Raw genomic sequence first — 14,119 nt, 5'->3', positions numbered from 1 at the left:
CCAACATTCTATGATTCTATGATTCTGTGATACTAGGAAAGAAAAGTGGCTTCAAGCGAGGCTGTGGGTGTGAAAAAGAACAGGGAAAGGTTGTTTCCCCCATCAAATCGCTCACGGCTACGAGAGTTTTCACGCTGTGACGCCAAGGTTGCAGGGGTGAGGTGTGGAAATGCCTCATTGTAGTAAGGTTCTCCCCAGTGCTTCTTTCTTCTCTGTTGTTATTTCCACAGGGAGAAGATAATTTCACTTACTGTCCAGCAATGGGCCTAGCTATAGGAAACGAGCACTCGGAATTCTCTGGCTGGGCATTTCCATTTCCAGGCGTGTTTCTGGCGGAGGAGTTCATTAGCGAAGATGAAGAATCAGAGATGGTTGAGCTGATGGATCGAGATGACTGGAAACCATCACAGTCTGGCCGAAAGAAACAGGTTTGGCTTCACAAGCACATTTGTTCTTAGATCCCTCTGGAAAAGTAACGGTGCTTTCAGTCAAACCACAGAACATTTACACATTTCATTAAATGCTTTCCTCTGGAAGCTTTTCCTGAAATCCTTTGCAGTTAAAGTCAACTTCTTGCACACATACATTTATGGTAGTTGCAGCAAATCCTACTTGATGGTGTGTGTTCAGGCACTGAAGTTCACACAACCTCCAAGTGAAAGAAGGGAGTATTTTTTTTTTTTTTGTACTTTACGGGTGAGAAAATCTAATTCCAGAGAGATTAGTGTAGCTTCACTGACTCCTTTTGCAACCTGGTGACCAGGTCACTGGAAGAGATGAAAACTCAAAAGGCATGACTGCGAGCCCTGTAGGGATTGCAGCCTTTCCCAAAAGACTTGTCTTAGATTTCTTCACTGTGAGGGTGGTGAGACCCTCGCACAGGTTGCCCAGAGAAGTTGTGGATTCCTCATCCCTGGAAATGTTCAGGGCCAGGTTGGACGGGGTTTGGAGCAACCTTGTCTGGTGGGAGGTGTCCCTGCCCGTGGCAGGGGGTTGGAACTGGATGATCTTGAAGGTCCCTTCCAACCCAAACCATTCCATGAGAAACAAAAAAAAAATTCTGTGAAAAATCTAGGATAGATTTTTCCTTCACACAAGTTTTTCCTCCTTTTGTTTTCCAACAGGACTATGGACCCAAAGTGAACTTCAAGAAACGAAGGCTGAAAGCTGGCAGCTTTACCGGTTTGCCAAGCTTTAGTGAAAAGATTGTGGCACGACTGAAGGCCTGCCCTGTGCTCGGCAGTTTCTTACCTGTCGAACAGTGTAATCTGGACTATGTGCCAGAAAGAGGCTCTGCCATCGACCCCCATTTCGATGACTGGTGGCTTTGGGGAGAGCGCCTGGTTAGCCTGAACTTGCTCTCGAGAACGGTGCTGTCCATGTCTTGCGATTCAGAGGACAGCATCCAACTATTTCCCGCTCTGAGTGAAGAAAACGGGGAATCGAGTCTCTTGGGGTCTCTTGCCCAGACGTCAGCGTGCAAAAATTCAGGCCAAGAGGGAGCTGACTGCATTTTGTCCCCAAGACTTGTTCCAAGTAAAGAGGTGACCGTTGCCATTCACTTACCCCGGAGGTCCCTGGTGGTGCTGTACGGTGACGCGCGGTACAGGTGGAAACACGCGATTCAGCGCAAGCACGTTGAGCATCGTCGCGTCTGCATCACGTTCAGGGAGCTGTCTGCAGAGTTCAGTGCCGGAGGAAAGCACGAGGAGCTGGGTAAAGAACTGCTAGAAATAGCTCTTTCCTTTCAGGGAAGGCCGGTGTGATCAGCCAGGGGAAGCTGGAATTGCATTTTGTCAGGAAACTTGAAAAATAAAGTTCAAAATTTGGACAACTCCCATTCATTTCTGAAGCACGCGTGAGGAACCAGGTGTTTACAGAGGGACGCTCAATCATGTGGGAATTTCACAAACAGAAATAAGAGAGTGCAAGGACGGGGGTGGGTGGTTTGTTTCCGCAAAGACTCTTATGGGTAATGGAGCTTTTAGGCAAAAAATCAGGAATGAGCTGTTGTATTCGTTGCTAGAAAAATGCAAAAAGCCAGTTGTTAAATACTTCAACTAAAAACCAGAATTATTAAACTTAGTGGAGTACAAAATGGCCCTTGGCACAGATTCAGCCCAAGCTCTGTGGCCGATTTTAACCTTTCCTGGCCTGTGCTCCTGCTCGCCCTGCACCGTAGGGACACGATCTCACCCGCTTCAGACGAGTCCTTTAGAGACCAGCTCTCCAGGGCAGGAGGGTAAGCAAGTGTCTCTCCACAGTTAGTATGACACACTGAGAACTAATTAAAGTAATTATCTTTTGCTGAAGCTTCAAGGCTGAGGATTAATCATCAATGCTGCGCGTGACCTGTATCTCCCGGGACCCAAGAGCAGCACAGAGGGCCGATACCAGCTGTTCCACGGGGACGGCTCGGGCAGAGTTCAGACCAAAGGCTTGCACAGGCTGCGTGATTTTCTGACCGTTTGTCATGTCTGAACCCCGCTGTCAGCTCTCCATAGCAAGAGTCTGGTTTTTGGGAATACGCTGGGCAACAGACTGCCGCGCTGGCGGCTGTCATTCTTTTTTCTTGGCACCTCCGGCAGTCGGGTCTGAATCATGCCTTATACCTAAGATTCAAGCAGTCATTTGTAGCAGAAGCTGATCTGAGGCCATCTGTCTGCTCTGAGCAGAATTCTGGGGCTCTTGGAAATGAAGCTGCGCCGTGGAAGAAGTGTGAGCCTTTATTAAAACACAGATGTGTCATCAAAACCCTTCCACCCAGTCACACCTACGGCAGCAGAGCAACACTTCCCCACGCTGCCGGGTTTTAGCTGGTGCGGAGAGGGGCTGCGTTTAACACCTGAGATCTCGGCGTCCCTGCACAGCTGGACCCCACCCTGGCACAACACACAATTTTCTGTACGGAAACACGCTTGTGTTGCCCATGGGCTCTGCCCTCTGGGAGCTCTTCACCCAGGAAAAACAGGTGCTAAAAATCAGTTGGGTGAGTCGGGGTATTTTTTATCAGTTCAAGCCAACAGATACAACCACGCTCCGCCATGGCTGCAGTGAGCCAGCTGCGGTTCAGTCCAGTATTTCAGCAGTTGTGGACATCATCTATGGGATAATTGCAAGAGAGACCCACTCATGGGGCTCCCCTAAACCCCAAACCTCCACCCAGACCAGCTGGCAAGCGTCACCTACATGCTCTGGCAGTCACAGCACGTCCTCTCCAACACGCTGCTGAGAACACAGCTGGCCGACACGCAACGGGCAGGTCCTTGTGCTTCCAAAATAGTGATTCCTCCCTTTTTTCCCCCGGTGTCCCCAAGGCTCAGTGGCCGGAGAGAGTGTGATGTCTCCAGGCCGGCTCCTGGAGCTGCTGCCGGACCAGAGGACCTTCCGCCAGGCAGGAGGAAACCCAGGGCGGCTCTCACAGGTAAAGAGGGTCGAGCCCGTATCCTCATCGCCCTCTCAGCCTCTCCAGCGATCTGCTCTTTGCTCAGCAGCAATCGAGTATTTCCAGTAACGCTTGGCCCTTATTTCCAGCGCTCCCTTTTAGATTTATTTGTTTTGGGCTCTCAGCCCGTTAGAATACTTTCTGCGCGCGTACCTGCCATTTCATTCTCTTGGCAGCCGAAGCAGAGGATGGCTTCTGATGAATCAGAGTGCCACAGTGACAAGACGCACGTTATTAGTTCATTTTGTGCTCTCGCATTTGTTTGCTGAATTCTTCTGCCTCGACTGAACCATACGGGCACAGCTGCCGTCCTTGCCGGAAAATTCCAGCTCTTCCTAGCTGATAGCTTCAATTTGAACAAAATGCAAACGATTAAGTACCGAGCCAAAAAAAAAAAATGAGGGCTTTGTCTAGATGTTTTTGAAGGCCAAAACTTAATCTAGTCATTACATGGTTATTGCTGTGTCTATCATCTGACATTTTTCACCCCATAAACAGCCTCAGGGGCATCATCTTGGATCAAAAAGCAGTTGCACACCCGTCGGGTCTGGATGACTTCCTAAAACTTTGTGTACATTCTCTCCTCAAAAAGCCAGAATCGCAGTGCTGCAGAACACTAACAATTGGTTTGGACTGTCGAGGGTCAGAGAAATCTAAGAAAAGTATCAAGTTAATTAACCTGAAAGTGATTTTGGCCTCTACCCTTGTATTATTAACATAAGACAAACTATTATGGTCCTGATGTGAATTCCTATCGCAGCTGTTTATCTCCTTAACCAAGATTAGCATTTGCAAACCACGTGCCAAGAACTAGGCCCTCATTAAAAGGAAGCGCATCTAATTGTCATCTACTTGTGTATTTTAAAAGAAGGATGATTTCTGAGCAAGTTTGCTTTAAAAAAGGCAAACCCCAAGTTAACCCATAGAGGATGACTTTCAAAAAAAATCAATCTGAATTCAGCAAGAAGCATAAAACTTTGCAAGTTTATCCAGTTTTTCTCACACAGCTGGGCAAAAACTGAGATATATACGTTGTTCTACATTACATATTGTTCATACAGAGATAAAACAAGAATAGGCAAAGCTAAAATACAGAGTTTTGGGGTTTTTTTTGCTCCTAGCACCTAGCACTCATCATCATTACAACCCCAGGCAGGAGGCAAGCTCTGGGTCGTACACACAGGTAGTTGGGGGAAAGCTTTCCAGACTCTGCCGGTCAGTAATTAGTGAAACTGCTCTGTTTGGAACAGGTACAGAGGAGACAGTTAATTGGAAAACAACCACGCTGGCCCAGTTGTGCCGGGACCCGAATTTGAGGGTGGGGGGGGCTATTGAGGGAGCAGTCTTAAAAGTAGAGGCAGAAAGCTTTAGAAGATCACAGAATCACAGGATGTTGGGGTTGGAAGGGACCTCTAGAGATCCCCCAGTGCCACCCCCTGCCAGAGCAGGGTCACCCAGGGCAGCCCCACAGGAACGCGTCCAGGCGGGTTGGAAAGTCTCCAGAGCAGGAGACTCCACACCCTCTCTGGGCAGCCTGGGCCAGGGCTCCGGCACCCGCACAGCCAAGAAGCTTCCCCGCATGCTGAGGTGGAACTTCCCATGTTCTAACTTATAGGTAGCAAAGCTACGGCAGCAGGGAAACTTGAAGGCCTTTTGTTTGTTTGAAGGCATGGAAAGGATGTTACGAAATCCCTCAGAAAGCCACGAAAAGGCAAGAGGAGGAGGTGAAGCGCAAGTGCCTGAGCCAGCCGGGCATCCTGTGCCGCCATCCCCGCCACGGGCTGGGGTTGCCGATCCCTGAGCCCTGGCATCGGGGAACTGACGGATGTTCGCCCTGCGGCAGCACCCACCCCACCAGCTCTCTACAAGCCCTTACACAGCTCTGAGTGCTCCCCGCAGGGCGTGCTTTGCCCGGCATCGCTTTCATCTGTGGGGCGGGCTGAGCCCCAACGACCAAAACCCAACATCTCCTCCATCTCGGCCATAAAGCCTCCTCGAGAGCCACACACCCACTGAAATGACGAGGCAGCAGCTGCCAGAGCTGAGCCTGCCCCAGAGCGACGTTAAAAATAGGGAGATGGGGAGTGAGAGCGGCCACAGACCACAGCAAAGGGGGAACCTGAGACTGCTCCGGCTCCAGCAGCTCCCTCCGGCTCACGTCTGCACCCGGTCTCGACTGCAGCTAAGGAGGGAAGGAGAGAGAAGTCGTCTCTTAAACCCAGGAACGACACGAAGCAGGGCTGTACCCTTGTTCCTTGACAGTTCCTGCCTTGCTTCAGAAAGCATCCCTCCAGCGCTGGAGCCTGCAGAGGACTCCAGAGAGGGATTGTGGCTGTTGTAGGTGAGCCCCACTGCAGAAATGGCAGAAACAGCCCAAACAAGCAATAACTGCCCCAGAGAGTTGCAGCCTGAGGGAGCTGAGGATGAGGGTAACAGCCACCCCAAACCACAGCTCCCAGAGCTGGTACAGAAAGCTGACACAGCTGTCAGGGGACATGCTTGACACGTGTCCCCAGCCTGAGGGCGGGACCTGTGGGAGAAGCATCTTTGTGCAGGCACCGCAGGAACGGAGGACACCCCAGGAACGACAGACACCTCGGGAACAATGGAGAGGTGACAGCACGGGACAGATGTGACACAGCTGCCAGCCCTGCTGGGACACCAGTGGCAGTGTGGAAAGGTTGGCATCTCCACACTTGACCAATGGGAGTCCTGCTGGCAGGGGGACAGTGGCAGAAGGAAGGAGGGTTTTCTGGCGTGGCCCCACAGAAACACCCAACCGGACACGTATGACGTCCCCACTCCTTTATGGATGAGCCACCGCGGCTGATGCCACCGCACCCCTTCCACGCCACAGGTCTGGACCCAGCGGTAGTGAAAACAGAAACGAGCTGGAGGAAGAGAGGTGGGAGCAAGAAAAGCAAATGCTGCCGTCGGGGAAGAAGGAGAAGTTACAGCACGAAGGTGATGGATAACCTGGAGATTCAGACATCAGAGACAAAGAGGAGAAACACTCCCATGGGCTTCTCGCCGTGCCCAGAGAGACACAAGGCACCAAGCTGCAAGCAAAGACGGGAAAACGCATCATTATTCTGTCTGAAGCGTGTTCACCCCTGGGACACCTCCTCAAACCGCACCTCAGGCTCCCCGCTGCCTTGAGGCGATCCCAACGCCAGGCACAGACCCGCTGCCTTGAGACTCGTCTCGATTCCGACCCCACCAAAGCTGTTCTACAAAGCCAAAGCACATCTTCTGCTGCATTTCCGCATTCGCCGCAGTTTATTGTATTTACAAAGGATTAAACGAACGATTTGGCTGTTTCCAAACGGGCCGCATTGCTTTCGCAGCACTGTATGCACGCTGTGAAACTTTATTTTTTTTTTTAATCACAAAAATGTTTCAATGCTTCCCTCGACAGCTTCCTGAGCTCTGCAGCACACAGAGTCCTATTATTACCGATGTTCAAGGAGAGGGCAAAGTACAAATGAGACATTCATTTGATCTGGTCCGGCTCTGGCCTCACAATGGAAATTTTGTCGCTAGAAGAGCCTACATGTAAAATGCTTGGCAGAAAAACCCACTCTGGTTGTGTTGCGTAAACCTTTTCATTGTTATTATGGCAAAAAGAGGAGGGAGAGAGGGCAGAGCCCCTGGGGAGACGGCACGAATTCCATGAGCGCCCACTTCCAGGAGGACACCCCTCCTTTTCTGTGCGTAAGGACGGAGCAGCGACGCGGCACGCAAAGACCGCTCTCTCTGCCGACGCGGCGCACGCCCACAGCGGACGAAAGCCGCGGACACGGCAGCTTGTTCAGCAACGTTCAAACCCGCAGGTAAACAAGAAGGGTTTGAGTTGGTTTCCCAAGGCCCTCGCCAGGGACGGTCTCACGCTGCTGCACTGAGATTTGCCTGTGCTCTCCTCCACTTGGGGCAGCCAACACATCTATACGCTGCGGCCAGGTTTCTCAAATCCCAGGGGAGCAGGGTTAAACAGAACATTACAAACAAACTCAACGATTTCAGAAACCTCTAAGGCCTGGGAGACTCTGAAGCTGCAATGTTTGAGTTCAGAGCAGGAAACCAGCACAGGATCAAGGCCAAGAAAATGCTTCCTTCAGCCCCACATGGCAGAAAAAGTTACTTTCCATTAGAAGAGCTGCTGATGGCAAAACACTCTTTTCCCTCTAAAAAGTTACCATAAATCATTTTCACAGAAGTTTTCACCCACATGGACGCTGGAGAATTTACAAGCTTCCCTTGCTAAGCAATACAGGCGTGCGAATGACATTTTTCTCTGCTGCTGAAAAAAAAAAAGAAGTCAGCTCCTAGGAAATGCAATAGCTCTGTCACGGCACACGGCTCCCAGTACAGCTCCACGTTCCACCAGAGGAGTTGCCTGCTCTGCTGGAGCGAGAAGGAAGCATTCGTTTTGGAGAGACAAACGCTACAGCTGGCCAAAAAATAATTAAAAAAAAGTATTAAAAAAAATAATCATACAACTGATGAAATACGCAGGGCTGGGGCTTGTTCTCTCCGGCAAACCGGGTGAAAGACGTCACAAAAATACCTAAAGGAAGACGACATCGCGACAGGTTTCTCCAACACTCTGTGTGCTGTCACTCCTTACCTCCTTGAAACTGGCTCTTCTAGTCCTTCAGAGTTTTGCCTCATTAAATTCCCTACCACTGTTCTGTTTTAAGAATGTCCTTGTTAAAACTAAAACACCTGTAAGCCTTCCCTGGGCACTCTCGCCTGTTCTTGGGAAAAAACACACGATCTTGGCCTGTGTTCAAACTCAAGGGACAGACGCTGCTAGAAGAACGTACGACAGAACCGCCCAGCAACTCGAAAATCGAACCTCGCCCCAGCTGTGAAATAGCAAGAAAGGAACATAAAAGCTAAGGCTGATTTCTTTCTGGAATACTTGCAGTAAATTTATGCAATACTTGCTTTGGAACAGAGGTGCTCAGCGCTCCCAGTGTCTGTTGTGCTGTCCTGGGTGTCCCCAGGTGAGCGGCAGGTACCCCGTTAACTGGCTCGGCTCTAGAAAGGAGCTGCCAGGGAACCGCTGCTGCGCTGACACAACCAGGGGGCTCTGACACATGAGGCAGGTCCTACAAACACACACACACACAGAGGCTTTTGGGACAGCTGCTGCCATTTCACTTTTGGCAACAGAATCAAAAATACCGACTTTTTGGCCACCTGAACTAACGTTAAGGTAGAGAGAAGTTTTGACCTTGAGTTCCATGACTTAAGTACCGAGTGTGTAGGACCAGAAACGGGCCAGCGTGTGAAACAGCACAAGAACCCACAGCTAGACACGGCAGGCAAGTAGCGTTTACATATTGAAGCCTCAAGACAATCCGTCTGTGGCGCTTCTCACCACATAGCAAAAACGGGGTTATTTTCCTCTTGGCCTTAGCCGGGCGGGTTCGCCTCTGCCCGCGTCACACCACCTGCATGCCTCTGTCGTGCCCGTCCAGCTGCACTTTCAGTTTGTGAAGCTCCTCGATCTCGCGGTTGTGGCGCTCCGTTTTGTGCCGCACCAGCGAGCGGTAGAAGTGGATGGTGAAGACAACGAAAATCAGCCCCACGGGCACCATGATGATGGTGGAGACGAGCGCCGACTGCCAACCCGCGTGGCCGCTGGGCTTCTCGACGTTGGTCGTCTCGTTTTTCAGGATGGAGCCCACGGGCAGAAATTTGATCCAGCAGAGCAGCACGACTTCGGCAAGGAAAAGGAGGATCCCCAGGACGGTGGAGAAGCCCCAGGCCAGCTCGATGTAGGGGTGCATGCGCTCGTGCGGCGACTCACTGATGGAGTTCAGGTTGTGGATGTTGCTCACCGCTTCCACGTTGGGCAGGATGCAGGTGCTGATGAGAAGGGCGAAGAGATGAACCGCCACGAGCACGGTTGTGCAGGCGCTGAAAGCGATCAGCAGCATCTGGGGGTACTTGTACTGCACCTCCAGCTGCACCTCCACCATGGCAACCTGGGCGGGGGAAAGAACAAAAAGCTCGTCAGCAGCTGCTCACTCTTTTTGAGGCTTCCATCCAGGAAAGTATCTTTATTCAGGAAGAGCCCCTAGGGTTAAGTACACAGTCAAGTGCTTTTTAGAACAGCAGCCTCAATGGATTATTTCTGTTTCCCACCAAGATGCGGACACGCAGCCTGCAGCTCGGCTTTTCTGAGGGCTCACACGCATGTTTTGGTTTTCCAAAATGACCGATCCCTCCTTGCAACCGCGACCCACGTGAACTGCATCAAACCAAGCGCGCGACAAAAGGAACTCGTTAGACAACAAGTGGAGCTCGAAGGCAGCTGGCGGCCCGCTCGCCCGCCTGCTCTCCGTCCGCTCCCCGCTTACGGCTGCAGAGCTGGAAGTTTCCACTTCACACACGGGAAGAAAAGCAAAAGGAAAATCAAGCAGCTCCTCTGGCCAGTGGCCAGCGAGGTTTCACTGCCCCCCATGGGAAGCTCACAAGCTACTGCACAGTTTCAGTTAAAATAGCTGCCTTCTATTCTCAGAACATTGTACGTTTAGGGTTGGAGGTTTTTTATTACAAATATGCCCAGATACCAGATATTTATATCCTCGAATTTCTCCCCTGAGAGCTAAGAACTTACTGACGGACTCGGCAGAAGGGGGCAGCTACTGGCGTATGGGTGTGCTCCGCAGCCCCGCGAGGAGCCTGCTTTCTCCAAACAAGAGCTAGCGCAGAGCAAGCCTCCAAAGCTGTCTATTTTTAATTTAACCAAATAAAGCTTCACAAGCAGGGTAAGCACCAGAGAGCAGGGAGCTCTTCTGAGATCAGAACTGGAGTCCTTGCCCACACCTGGTAACTGGTTTAGCGTAAGAATTTGTAAAATTACTTAACCTACCTGGGCAGTACGCTAGTACTGCTGCGCGGTGGCGTCCCTGGAGGGACTGCAGAAACATTTTGCTACGAGAAAGCACAAAAAACAAAGGACAAGACTCCTCTCTAGTAATGCTGAACTGCACAGATACCAACTGCCTGGCAAAACCCTGAGAGGGTGTGGAGTCTCCTGCTCTGGAGACTTTCAAACCCGCCTGGACGCGTTCCTGTGGGGCTGCCCTGGGTGACCCTGCTCTAGGTGATCTCTAGAGGTCCCTTCCAACCCCCAACATCCTGTGATTCTGTGAAAACCTCCAGTGATCCCAGCTGGGAAGCTGCTCCGGCACAGCACAGCTCGCTGACCCGCCGAGGAAGGGAGAAGCCGACAGCTTAGGGCAGCACCTCCTCGAAATCATCGCGAGAAAGCGAGCTCCAAACAAACAGCTCAGTTCTGGGGATTCTGCAGAACAGACTCGTGATCACTTTTGACCAGACTTTGCTTGAGACCACCGCTGAGCAGCCACTTCAGGCTCTCTGCAATAATCTGCCCCACTCACTCCAGAGTTACTCGTTAACGACACAATTTAGGCACCAGCAGACGAGGGGTATGCTCACGCTCTCCCTGCTGGGAGCACCAAAATCATTGTGACAGTTCTTGGGCATTCCCAGCCTTTTGTTCTGATTATGAACACGTGGGGGATTTTTTTTTTCCCCCCTAAAGGTTCCTGTTTGCAGTTTACCAGAGTTCTTGTCATACAGAAAAAATCACAAGGCAGGACTGGCTTCACCATTTACCGCAAGGGCAACTTAATTAAAACTCGTTACACACTGCCTTGCATATGTTCTCTTCAGCTGCCCTTATACTGAGTCAAGAAGGAGGAGATCAGGCTTTTTCTCTGTTCTGTGCAGTGAATTCGTAGAATCATGGAACAGTTTTGGCTGGAAGAGAGCTTCCAGATCATCGAGTCCACCCTTTGTCCCAGCCCCATCAACCCACTAAATGATTCCCCTCAACACAACATCCACTTGTCTCTTAAACACCTCCAGGGACGGTGACTGAACCCCCTCCCTGGGCAGCCTGTTCAATGGCTGACAGCCCTTTCAGTGTAGAAATTCTTCCTAATATCCAACCTGAACCTCCCCTGGCGCAATTTAAACCCATTTCCCCTCGTCCCGTCACTCTCCACTGGGGAGAACACTGGGGAGGGTGCCTCGCTGCACCCTCCCTTCAGGCAGTTGCAGAGAGCGATGAGGTCCCCCCTCAATCTCCCCTCTTCTCTAGGCTAAACAGCCCCAGCTCCCTCAGCCGCTCCTCGTACAACACGTGCCCCAAACCCTTTCCCAGCTTGGCAGCCCAACTCTGTGCCCTCTCATGCCCCTCTTGGAGTGAGGGGCCCAAAACTGGACACAGCACCAAAGCTGAGCACAGGGGCACGATCACCTCCCCGCTCCTGCTGACAGCACCATTCCTGATCCAGGCCAGGACACCGGTGGCCTTCTTGTCCCCCTGGGCACACCGCTGGCTCCCGTCCAGCCGGCTGCCCGCCAGCACCCCCAGGTCCCTCCCTGCCTGTTCGCACTGGGCTGTGATTTTCGGCCACCAGCCTGGAAAAACTGCAGGTGTATTGTTCATTGTTGTAACACGCAGAGACGTAGTATTCAGCGAGTTGAATGGGAATTGTACCTGCGTGTTCAATTTATAGCTTTAATATAAAGCCACAAGCCCGGCTCATGTCAACGTATCAATTCCTACTTGTTATCCCTCGCGTGAGCAGCACTTCTGGGCTAACTGGATGTTTCCTCCCAGACTAACCTATTCCCTAGGGCTCTGCAACGCGATGAAACCTTAACACCAACTGATGGCTCGGTGCGAGGTATCTCAGGGAAAAACATCAACAATCCAGACAGGGCAGCAAGGCAGGAAAACAGTTCGTTTAACCTGAATGAGCTCTTACTGCTTTTCCCTGCGCAGGCTGTCACATCATTCTCTGACCGGGATAAGAAAAAGAGGACAAGCTGACATAACCCATTTAAAAAAAAAAAATCATTAAATACGCTGCTCAGTCCGTAAAACTATTAATATGTCATGTCTGATACAATTATACTCCTCCACGGTAACAGCCCCCTTTATTTCAACCTCTTCCCAGAAGCCCAGGCATCAAGGGCTCGACTTTGCGAGGCGCTGAGCACTCTGCCAGAGAGTATTTTTCACCACGGGCTTAATTTTAAGCTTGAGAATCACCCTGTTGAACTCCACACTTGCAGGTTTGCTGAAGGACAACATCTTGAAATTAAACTGCAATTAAGCTACATGCAATTATGTGTTGGCTTTGTTTTGTTGAAGGGGGGTGGTGTTGTTTTTTTTGTTAAGACTAGTATAGCCCACAACGAAGATGATGTTCAGCTTGAGAAATTTAGACCAGGACAGAAAGTATCGGGCAAGAAAGGATAACAAATGGCTTAACACAAACAACGTTACATTCACACAGATGGTTTGGCAGCCTCTAAAAACAATCACTCCAGCAGATCTGCTAGTTTGGTGCCTTTGTGGTTTTTTTGAAATCAAATACATACCCTGTAGCAACTGGACAAGACTGATGAGCCGCAATGGCTCTTATTTCCATCAAGAAAAATCATTAAGGAGCTTTCCTAAGCTCCTGCTAAACCTCCTTCAGCTGGGGCTCCCTGGCAATCAGCCCCACGGCCGCCTCCAGACCGACCCAGCATCCTCCGGATCTGCCCAACGCCACAAACCCCGGAGAAAGCGGCAAGGAAGGTTTGCATTTTAATCCTGCAGCCTGTCCCCGAGGAGCTGGATCGAAGCCGCCGCCTGTTGATTCAATACCCATCAGCTCGGAATAATTTGCGGCCAATATGGAAGCAGCTTGAATCAAGCACGCTGACAGGGAAGTAAATAAAGCGATGGCCAAGCCCTGGATGACATTTGTTGACATAGTTAAATGCGCACCGGGCTTCAGGGAAACTACTTAATTCTAAATAACTTCTCTGTTGTCATCAATAGCCAAATAGACGCTCGTATTAGAGTAAACATCCGGGTACCAAATACCGGCGTGTCAAACTGCCAGCGGAGAAATCACCTGGTAGGAACAGTTACCGCGGCTTTCACTGGAAGGTCCAGTGGGACCAGCTGGGAAGGAGCTTGTGAATAAAGAGAATTCCTTATTGCAAAATTTTTTATTTCCAGCAATTGCTGATTTCAGGTGTACTTATTATAGAACCATGGAATCATTCAAGTTGGAAAAGGCCCTTGGGAACATCAAATCCAACCACTAACCCTGCTCTGCAAAGCTCACCCCTAACCCATCTTCCCCAACCCCACATCTCAACAACCTCTAAACACCTCCAGGGGTGGGGACTCAAACCCCTCCCTGGGCAGCCTGTGCCAAGGGCTGGCTGTGAAAAAATTAGTCACGAGGCTCACAGAGCTGAGTAGTTCTAACTGCAAATTGAATTTATGCTCCATCTATCGACTCCAAACCGTGAGAAGAACCCAGCCCCAACCTCTCCACACCGTCCTTCCAGGCAGTTGCAGAGCGATGAGGTCTCCCCTCAGCCTCCTCTTCTTCACACTCAACAGCCCCAGCTCCTGCAGTCGCTCCTCATAAGGTTTATTCTCCAGGCCCTTGCCCAGCTCTGTTGCCCTTCCCCGCACTCGCTCCAGCCCCTCGAGATCTCTCTGTCAGGCTGATGATTATAATTAACAGCACATATTGGGTTTGCGTGGCCGGATTTTGGGGGTGGGGGAGCTGCAGGGTGGCTTTGGCAAGAAGCTGCTAGAAGCTTCCCGAGTCT

General features: G+C 50.8%; 2 protein-coding genes across 2 annotated transcripts; one reads left to right on the top strand and one right to left on the bottom strand.

The window, feature by feature from the left end:
• Nucleotides 1-230: 230 nt before the first annotated feature.
• On the top strand, nt 231-1,766 carry ALKBH4 (alkB, alkylation repair homolog 4 (E. coli); the record flags this gene model as incomplete). The annotated part of the gene is made up of 2 exons (XM_009866658.1): nt 231-428; nt 1,125-1,766. Coding segments are annotated over 2 exons (840 nt in total), but the record flags the coding sequence as incomplete, so codon positions are not given.
• Nucleotides 1,767-8,895: 7,129 nt separating this feature from the next.
• ORAI2 (ORAI calcium release-activated calcium modulator 2) lies at nt 8,896-9,447 on the bottom strand. The gene has a single exon (XM_009866657.1). The coding sequence runs from the start codon at nt 9,433-9,435 to the stop codon at nt 8,896-8,898; it is 540 nt and encodes a 179-aa protein (XP_009864959.1). The 5' UTR covers nt 9,436-9,447.
• Between the last annotated feature and the right edge of the window lie 4,672 nt (nt 9,448-14,119).

The sequence above is a fragment of the Apaloderma vittatum genome, unplaced genomic scaffold (genome assembly GCF_000703405.1).
Source record: "Apaloderma vittatum isolate BGI_N311 unplaced genomic scaffold, ASM70340v1 scaffold14133, whole genome shotgun sequence".
NCBI lineage: Eukaryota > Metazoa > Chordata > Aves > Trogoniformes > Trogonidae > Apaloderma > Apaloderma vittatum.
This window is presented reverse-complemented; position numbering and strand designations above follow the sequence as displayed.

Coding starts and splice junctions, on each gene's coding strand:
- ORAI2 (XM_009866657.1), bottom strand. CDS start 9,435: ATGGTGGAGGTGCAGCTGGAGGTGCAGTACAAGTACCCCCAGATGCTG.